Source organism: Myotis davidii, unplaced genomic scaffold (genome assembly GCF_000327345.1).
Source record: "Myotis davidii unplaced genomic scaffold, ASM32734v1 scaffold44, whole genome shotgun sequence".
Taxonomy (NCBI): domain Eukaryota; kingdom Metazoa; phylum Chordata; class Mammalia; order Chiroptera; family Vespertilionidae; genus Myotis; species Myotis davidii.
The window spans coordinates 6,111,590-6,121,324 of NW_006299705.1; the positions used below are offsets into that span (position 1 = coordinate 6,111,590).

General features: G+C 41.1%; 1 protein-coding gene across 2 annotated transcripts in view; it reads right to left on the minus strand.

Annotated features, from left to right (window-relative positions):
- Positions 1–1,404: 1,404 nt before the first annotated feature.
- The window catches only part of ANKRD34B (ankyrin repeat domain 34B), an 8,874-nt gene continuing 543 nt past the window's right edge, over positions 1,405–9,735 (minus strand). Inside the window, exons 2-4 of one of the 2 annotated variants that reach the window (XM_006775480.2) lie at positions 7,873–7,955; positions 4,484–4,565; positions 1,405–3,204 (exon numbers count right to left, since the gene is read on the minus strand). In XM_006775480.2, the coding sequence (XP_006775543.1) occupies positions 1,670–3,181 (1,512 nt within the window). In that variant the 5' untranslated portion in view covers positions 3,182–3,204; positions 4,484–4,565; positions 7,873–7,955 and the 3' untranslated portion in view covers positions 1,405–1,669. Of the gene's footprint in view, positions 3,205–4,483; positions 4,912–7,872; positions 7,956–9,735 lie in introns of those variants that run through there. The other variant, XM_015571673.1, reaches the window with a different exon arrangement.

Sequence of the window (9,735 nt, forward strand, 5' to 3'; positions counted from 1 at the left end):
TTAGAACTTGCAAAAAAGGATTTAGCTGCCTATAAACACCAGGTACAATTCTATGTTCTGAATAAAAAATTTCTAATATAATTAATATTAATGTTCTTCAAAACATTAAATGGAACATCTCCAGGCTTTTTCCCAAATAAAAGCCACAAGAAATTAAATATTTACTATATACATTATAACTTGCTTATAACAAATTACCAAGAAAAGCATGATACCCATTGTCAGGATCTCCTTACTGACAAAAAGCAAAGAAAGTTGTATATGACAACATCAAATTAATACACTCAGGTTCTGTATAGTTTGATTTATTCTGTGCTGTAAACCGCTAGATTGAAATAAAGATTTTTTGTATAAACATATTTTGAAATTTTATAGATAATGTAGTCATTTTATAATAGTAGCATGGTTTTCATTTATTTTGTTAAAAATTATTCACAGTATTCATAGGTCATAAAATACTACATTTTTGGAATATCATACTAAGGAAATTATCCTTATACATCCTTATTATAGAAATGTCTAATAATTACATATTAGAAATAAAGACATTGTTTAATATTGACTGACTAGTACATTTTGTAATTAAGTTTCTACTGACTTTCTTAACTTTAGCTCACCTAAGCTAATAATCAGGTGGTTTCTTTTTCTTTTTTTTAATAAAATAAAGCAAGCAGTTAGTTTCTATTTGTGATGAACCTCAAACTTTTGGGATATTTTTGGGATTGTTTTTAGAAAGACAAAAATAAGTAACAAGGAATGTTTTTTAACTTTAAAATATATTTTCATTGGGAGCGTATGGATAAACTTCAAAAAAATTAACAGGAATTAAAGGTATGGAAAATGAAGAATTCCATAACATTTTTGTTGAAATGTTTAAAAAAACAAAGCAAAGCAAAAAACAGCACACAAACACTTGGCATAGATTATTACTACCACGTAAAACTTACTACCATTTAACACTGATTAAGCTAACAACAGGAACATTAGTTTCTCTGTCTACTATAATGATTGACCTTTAAAATTTTAACTAGATTTTCATCTACCTGCGGTCAACATTATATATATTTTACTGATTTCAGAGAAAGGAAGAGAAACATCAATAAGAATCATTGATTGGCTGCCTCCTGCACACCCCACACTGGGGATTGAGCCCGCAACCTGGGCATGTGCCCTGATTGGGAATGGAACCATGACCTCCTGGTTTATAGGTCGATGCTCAACCACTGAGCCACGCCGGCCTGGGCAACATTTGTAAAGAATCCGTTCATCCTTTCTTTGTAGTTTAAGCTTATAGATCATAGAACATTTAATCGCTGTGGGTATTTTCTTTTAGACTTTTTTTTTTTAGTTAATCCTCACCCAAATAATGGAGCATATTTTTTCCTTTGCTTTTCAGACAAAGTGGAAGGGAGAGAGGGGGGAGAAATACTTTAGAGAAAAATACTTTTAACTTTTGAGAAAAATACTTACAACTTTGAGAGAATTCCCTAACCAGAAACTATAGAGTATTTGTGTCCACAGTGTCTCGTATGATACACATGTTGATCCCCCTAACCATTATCGACTGACCAATTACAGTATTTAAAAGGATGAACATTTGAGATTTCTTCTCTAGTTGTATATTTCTCTGATAAAGACATATGAACAAAATACGTTTTCCAGCCATCTCTTAAAAATTTACTAACTGCTTAATTTGTTCTGTTTGCAATGACTGTCTCCTTAACATTTTTTTACTTTTAGGGAACATAGGTACTGTTGGCATAAGCACTTTTTGACCACAAGAAAGAAGGCTGGGAATCTTGGTGACATTGACATCTGTGATGGGAGGGTGAGGATTCACATTTAAGGGTGGCAGAAATCCTGATCTAGTTTGGGGAAAACTGTGATCTAAAGGGAAGGCTCCTGACCCACGCCTTTCTAACACTGCATGGTTCCTCCTGCTCAGGGGACCTGGGGGGATATTCTCCAAAAAGTCTTTGGACCCTGACAACAAGGAAGGAGTTGGTGAGAGGATCTTTTTCTTTCCGGTAAGTGCTTTGCCATCTTCTGAAGTTGTAGGGATTAGACCAGCTGAGAGCTGGGAATCGGAGCTGTAGTGGTTTGCCCCCGAGTTTCTTTTTTGAACTATACTTCTTAAGGTGGAAGCAAATACTGTCTGGTTAGAGTCTGGGTCCTGGTCAATAGGGATTTCAATGCATTGCTGATTTCCTTCTGAAAAACATGACTGATAATTCATTTCATCATATGACGTCTTTCTTGAGCTGGCCTGATCGAAGGCCCTTAGCAAATGTGCCGTGTCTTTTATGTCAATACTTTGGTGCCTAGTGATGAAGCGCTTGGAAAGTGCCAGCCCATTGGTTTTGTAGGATAATTCTTCCTCCGGGGTAATATCCTGGAGCTCCTCTTGCAAAGAGGCCACTCTGTTCATTAATGAGGGGGCACTCTTGACCCAGGGTGGCTTGGGCCCATTAAGGGCCACAGCAGGCTTCCTCACAGGGGAGCCCAAGTCCCGGGAATCGTCACAGCTTCCCGAGAACTCCACATCATTAAAGCCAAGAACTCTCATATCAGTTCCAGAAGAATGTGAAAGTGGCATCGAGACTGTTTTTATGTCTATTTCTGAAGGAGTGACACAGGTGGCTTGGGAATGACACCCATCTATATCCGAAGGAGGCATATTTAAGTACTGCTGGGTAGTGTGCCTACCAGAGGGCGATTTCGCTGTTGTTATGATAATGACCTCTTTTCCTTTAGCCTTGCAAGCACTAAGTAGAACTTTCAGGGTCTCTTTATCTTCTGAATTGAGAGCATAAACAAGGGCTGAGTAACCAGAATGGTCTTGCAAGCTGAGGTCGGCCCCACTCTGTAGGAGCAAGGAAACAACTTCAGGGCCAGCTTTCTCTAAGCAAGCATGCATCAAAGCAGTTTTCCCAGATTTGTCCTGTATGTTGGGGTCAGCATTGTTTTCTAACAGGTATTTAACCATTTTGGCTTTACTGACACTCTGGTGATCCACATGTTTGGTCTTACAGGCGATCATTAAAGGTGTTTCCCCACGGTCATTGCTCTCATTGATGTAGGCGCCGCCTTCTAGCAGGAGTCTTGTGAGGCGAAGCCGGCTCAGATGGACTGCTTTTATCAGGGAGTTTCCATCACTTGAAATTTCTACACCTTCATCCATCTTCAGAAGTCAGAAATCAATACCTGCTTATCAAAGAAGATGAATACCAAAAGATTAGCCAAAATCAATGTCCTCATTTATATTCATGTTTTTGCATACAATTTCTGAAATATGTATGGAGAAAGAGGACATAAATGAGATTGTCATTAGTAAGTACAGGACAAAATAGTGAATTACAAAATTAAAAAATTTTAGACTAGTAACAAGCTTTAGGAAGTTACAAACCAAAATTTACTTTTAGAATCTTCACTGAATACTTACGCTGTAACACCAACCTAGCACTGTATACATATTCCATCTTACAGTAAATAAAAGTAGAATCATACAAAAGAACATGTGAAATATCCCACATTAATTAAATAATAATCAGCTTTTTAATCCAAGCCCTTTAATCACGAGACAGTCAAAACAAAAAAGCAAAAGAAAAGGCCTCTTACATGAAAAATACAGAGACCAGAACAAACAGAATAAAAGCAACTTGGAGGTTACAGATATTAATTAGTCAGGAAAATGAAAACTGCAAAAGCTCATTATCCCCAAAGGGATAAGATGTTGTAACCAAGAAACAACAAGATTCTGTGGAAAAGTGAATAAGATCCAGAGACTCTTCAGCTTATCTCCTGAGAGCTCCGTCATATGTTACTGGCAATACTGACCTTTCTTTATTCATCCAATTTTTCAAAAATAAACAATTAATTTACTTAAGAATCATACACAAATGGGAAACTGAAGAGAAAAGCAAAAAGGAGTGATTAACAAAATCAAGAGGAAGTTATCTCTTGCGGGTGGGGTGTAGAGAGAACAATAAAATCTGGGAGGGAGGCCTGGGGAATTTTAAGATTCAGGTAATGTTCTGTTTCTCTCCCTGTGCAGCATGGATATAGATGTCCATTTTATTATTGGTTTTTAAAACAGTACATATTTCACATGTTCTTTTGTATGATTCTACTACTCATCTATTTATTGTAAAATGGAACATGTATACAGAACAAGAGCATAGCGCTTCTATAGGACGTTTCATAATTACGTTTTACAAAGGGTCTATCACATCTTAGTTTTTACAACATAGTTCAGTTTTTGTGGTATTACCAACAGCATTGATGCCTAGATATTCAAGGAGCTTCAGCTACTAGGTTCCTGAAAGGCAGCATTCAAAAGAATATCCTCACTAACTTCCTCATTTGTATCATTCCTGATGCTAAGCAGAGGACAACTACTCAATATACAAATACATAAACACAATGAAAGTGAATGCTGTGATCTACTTTATGATCTACTGAAGTTATTCAGAGCCAGACATACCTGCAACTCAGGAACTTAGGAATTTCAGGACTGGCTGACAGCGTGGGTCCCAACCCAGACGTCTATTCTGAATGCAAAGCATCTGAAAAGAGCTCACGTGAGACAGTGATCCAAAAGAAACCATCTTTTAGCATTTTTAAACTACAAATGTGTTTAATAGGATTAAAGCAACAGGATTTAGAGAAATGATTGGAACATAATATTAAATAGAGAAACCACTTAGTAACTGCAGTTCAAGAAGAAAATGGTATCAATAATGTAAAAACACTGTTGACCAAAAGCAGCATTTGAGAAACAGATATTCAAATGAGAACAAGTTCTCAGATACCACATTTTAACATTATACTCTCATGTAGTTTTTAGTATTGGGGCCAATATTGGTTTTTTTAAAATACTTCTTTTTTTGCCTACATCACATTCTAGTCTATAACTTTTTAAAAAATCTTTATTGTTGAAAGTATTACATATATCCCCTTGTATCCCCCATTGACTTCCTCCAGCCCACCGCTCCTCCCAACCCAGGCCTTCACCACCGCACTGTCTGCGTCCATGGGTTCTGCATATATGCATAGAAGGTCTTTAGTTGATAACTCTTTTTTTAAAATAGTCATATAAGAAACTTTGGGATTTTTAAACCTTTTCACCTATCCTCATGTAACAGCCGTTCTCCACAACACTAATTCTGACTACTTTCTGTCACAGCTTTCCTCAAAGCTGGTGTCAGGAGGTTCTAGGAGATGAAGGGGAGCTGGCAATGTACTGCCTGCTGGGGTGCCACACCGTAGTCCTGTGGAAAGGGAGGGTGCTGTGGGCTCCAGGGCCTCAGAGAAGCTGAGCAGTCCCACCACTAGCTCCTGGCAACCAGTGAATCTATCTGCCACGTGGGCGTAGGCAGACTCTCTCCCCTGAGAACTGGAGGACTGTCTAGCAAAAACAACTCCATGAGGCTTACTAGTACTCTTTGTTCATTAAAAAAAAACCCTGGATTGATCACTTTTTTAAACTGTTCACATTTAGTAGAGCAATTCTGAAAATCTTTAAACATTAAATTTCTCAGAGGAAAAAGCTGTCAAACACTTTCTTCTCCACATATGAACATAGCTGGTCTCCTAGTGTCTCACTTGTAATCAGTACCTTTTTGGAATAATGCCCTTGTCTTTATCTATACCCTCATCCTCTTTCACACTTGGTTCCTTTATCTTGCCCCAGCCATTTGCACAGCAAAAACGCTGACAATGAAGTTTGACTTATTTACTCTTCCTAGAGGTAAGGCCTACCTGTGTGTGACAAGACCACTTCTTTCACCCACAGTTCTCCTAGTTCAGAAATGGCCTTGCCTCCTATCCCAACCTGTGAAACCCTCACTGAACATTAGGTGCTGACTTTATCTTCACATTCAGTCAGACCCTTGGTTATAACCTGGCTTATAAATGATCCCCAAGTTCAGTTTTGCCTTCCCAACAGATAACAGTTCAGCTAGAGAATGTTTGGGGGTTAGACAGACCCAGATTTTTATCCCGACTCTCCTACTTACTAACTGAATGCCCTGCTCAAGTCTCTCAGCCTCAGAGCCTTGGGCTCCTCATCTGTGGAAAGGTAATCAGATAACATTCATCCCCTGGTGAAATCAATATCTACAAAAAGACTTTCTTGTTGTGCCTTCTTATCACTGCACTCTGCTTTTTAAAAAATTTGATCCCAGAATTTAGCCTTCTTTTATTTTTACCATGTCCCTAATCCACAGCCTACTTAGATAACAGGTAAAATATTTAAAATGTTTTTTTTTAGGATGTGCAAATAATGTTCCCTAAACATAAATGGTATTTACCAAAATATGGAATGAAACTTTTAGGGAAAATAGGTACTTATAAAGAAAATAAGCATATTTTCTTTATAATTTTCTAGCACAATAACTTCAACATTATTATAAGATTTTAATTGTTAAACAGCTGGATACATTGTCTTTTTAAAAAATATGTCTTTATTGATTTTAGAGAGAGAGGAAAGGAGAAGGAAAGAAACATTGATGTGAGTGAAACATCAATCAATTGCCTTCCACATGCATCCCCACCAGTGACTGAACAGGCAACCTGGGCATATGCCCTGACTGGGAATTGAACCAGTGACCCTTCAGTGCACGGACAATGCTCAACGAACTGAGCCACACTGGCTGGGGCTAAATTGCTTTTTATTTTAAAACTAGAGGCCTGGTGCATGAATTCAGCCTGGCCAAAACAGGCTCTCCAACATCCCTGAGGGGTCCCAGATTGTGAGAGGGAGAGGCCAGGTGCATGATCAGGGCCGGGGAGGGACGTGGGAGCCCTGGGGGGTCCCAGATTGTGAGAGGGAGAGGCCAGGTCGAGGGACCCCACTGGTGCATGATCAGGGCCGGGGAGGGACGTGGGAGGTTGGCCAGCTGGGGAGGAATCACGGGAGGGCTCCAGGGTTTATCCAGCCAGTCTCGCTCAGTCCTAATCGGTGGGACCCAAGCAGCAAACTAACCTACCGGTCATAGTGCCTTCCCCCGGTGGTCAGTGCACGTCATAGTGAGCAGTGGAGCGGGCTTAGCATATCATTAGCATATTACGCTTTGATTGGTTGAACGGACAACTGGATGACTGGACCCTTAGCATATTAGGCTTTTATTATATAGGCTTAGAACAGTGTTCTTTAAAATCACTTGCAATTCATTATGGTGTATTTACTATACTCATTTGGTCCTCTCTCTATTCTCAAGATGCCACTAAAATTACAATTTTGTTTTTTTAAAAAATGAAAAAGATACATGTCCTAAAGAACAAAGAAAACTGGAGGACAGATATCAGGGGAGCAATTTCAAACAAGCTTTGGAAACAGAGCAGGGATGGTGGCGTGGTAAACTGCCTTCGCATTGCAGAGGCTGCAACAGAAATTACAGGGAGATGAGCAGGGAACCAGCTTACCCCTAAAGCCCATGAAGTTTAGGACGCAGGGCCCTAAGTGACACAGCAAGTGGCAATGAGGCGCAGGGCTGAAAATGAGAGGCTCGCTCAAAGTATGGGAACAGAACAAATGGACCCCAGGTTCTTTACCCCACCCCAAGTAGCAGACTCTTTTAGGCAAGAAAACAAAGGTTTATTCTCTGAACAGATTGATCAGAAAAGCTCTAAACCTCATGGCAGCATGCTGAAAACAGAGGGATAAAGTGAGGGTCTACAGGCTGAATGGTGCACCCACCCCAGCTTTCTGCCCTGCTACCTGAAGACTGGCTGCCAGGCTAAAGAAGTCAAAAACACTGGATCTTAGAATTATGACCCCTTTTAAAAACATCTGACAATAAATGAAGCAATTCAAACCATAACTGCATTCACCTCTCCAGACACCCACTCTACATGGAAATAGAAAGTTACCTGAAAACATTATTCACAATTTCATACTTCACTTATGCCTTTTCTTTCCCTGGATGCGTTTTCTGTCAGCCAGCTGTCAGTTCCTGCGAAGGAATCAAAGCTATTCAGTTATGTAAATACCAATAATTTGTTGCACTCATCTCTCCCATTTGGAGTCTAGTTTTTTTCATTCCTTAAGGCATCCCTACAGTGTTTGTTCAGTTAATCACATTTCACTGATTATGAGTCTGTAAAAGTGGGTCCTATGCGTGGCAACCCTCTGTGTGTTTGCAGGATGCAGCCTGCCCTGTAAGCATGGCTGGCATAGGAAGGGAATCGGCAGGCACCAGGTCAGGGCCCCATTCTGTGCAGGGGAGGAGGCTGCGAAGGGAAAGGTGGGAGCTCTCCCAAAGTCATTCCTCTTATTTGCCTGCACCCCAGGGCTTATGCAGAAGTTCCTGTGTCCTTTATCTTATGTCCCCAGTTTCCCACAGAGTAAGGGCCTGGTTCGTGTGGAGTCTAACTCCCCAGTGCAACATGGGCTGAAGCACTTTAAAAGTCATCTTGGAAATGGTAGGCTTGGCCTTTCCTGTGGTGTTTTCTCCCTGTGCCACCTCCAGTTTTCCTTTCATTTGGAGAGAAATGTTATTTTCCTTTGAGTCTCTTACTCCACCTCCCAAAAAAGGATTCGTGCTCCCTCTCATAATGTCAGCTGTCTGACATGGTGGGGGAGGGCACCAAGGGGGTGGAAATTAACAAATGCTTGCCCCTCCCTGCCTCTGTGCTGCCCACAAGGGGACAAAGCCAGCTTAGAGAAGGCAGCAGGCTGTGTATCAGAGGTCTGGGCTTTGTCTCTTCCCAAGTTACCCACCCTTGGGAAGCGAATGCTCTGAGCCTCCGTTTCCTCATCCCTAAAATGGGGATAAAATCTACTTTATAGTAGATAATTGTGAGGATTTAAAAGACCCTAATACACTGGTCTCTTAAGACTTCAATAAATGTCAGTTTCTCGCCGAAACCGGTTTGGCTCAGTGGATAGAGCGTCAGCCTGCGGACTGAAAGGTCCCAGGTTCGATTCTGGTGAAGGGCATGTACCTGGGTTGCGGGCATATCCCCAGTAGGAGATGTGCAGGAGGCAGCTGATCGATGGTTCTCTCTCATTGATGTTTCTAACTATCTCTCTCCCTTCCTCTCTGTAAAAAATCAATATATTAAAAAAAAAGTCAGTTTCTGAACACCCATCACTAAATGAGAATCCGCTGGGCTGGTGGGGTCTGACACTGACAGGCAAGGTCCCTATACTAACGGGCAGAAGAATCACATGAAGAGTTTGTTAAAAAGACTCCAGTCTCCACTTCTAGACATTCAATAGGGGGTGCCATCTATGCACACTTGGCGAAAATCCTCATTCCTCATTCCGTCACCCACATCCTATGTGCTACCAACCCTGCTCAGGATCCCACCAGGCTGCCTCTGGCATCACCTCCCAGTGGTCTGTCTGATGCTCAGCTCCCCTGCAGGAGTGTAGGGCAGAGATGCTGCCAACGCCTAGATGTAGAGGGAGCCCACAGGCCCAGAGAAGAGCACAGCCTTGAGTTAGATGGACCAAGGACTGGAGGCGTGCTGCCCTGCCCTGCCCTCCCCAGAGAGAGCTGCAAAAATTCAGAGTCCCAGCAGACAGCCCAAGGCCAGGATGCAGAGGTCAGTTGCACCTGGAATGAAGCAACTCTGCCTGCCACAAGCAAAATATGTCTCTTCCCCATGCAAGGAAAGGGAGCAGTGTCAGAACAAAAAATGCATCCAAGATTGCCCCAGGAAATGTCATGACCTGCCAGGAAGAGTGTTTTACCCTGGCACCGGCTAGTAAATATTTAGTAACTGCTC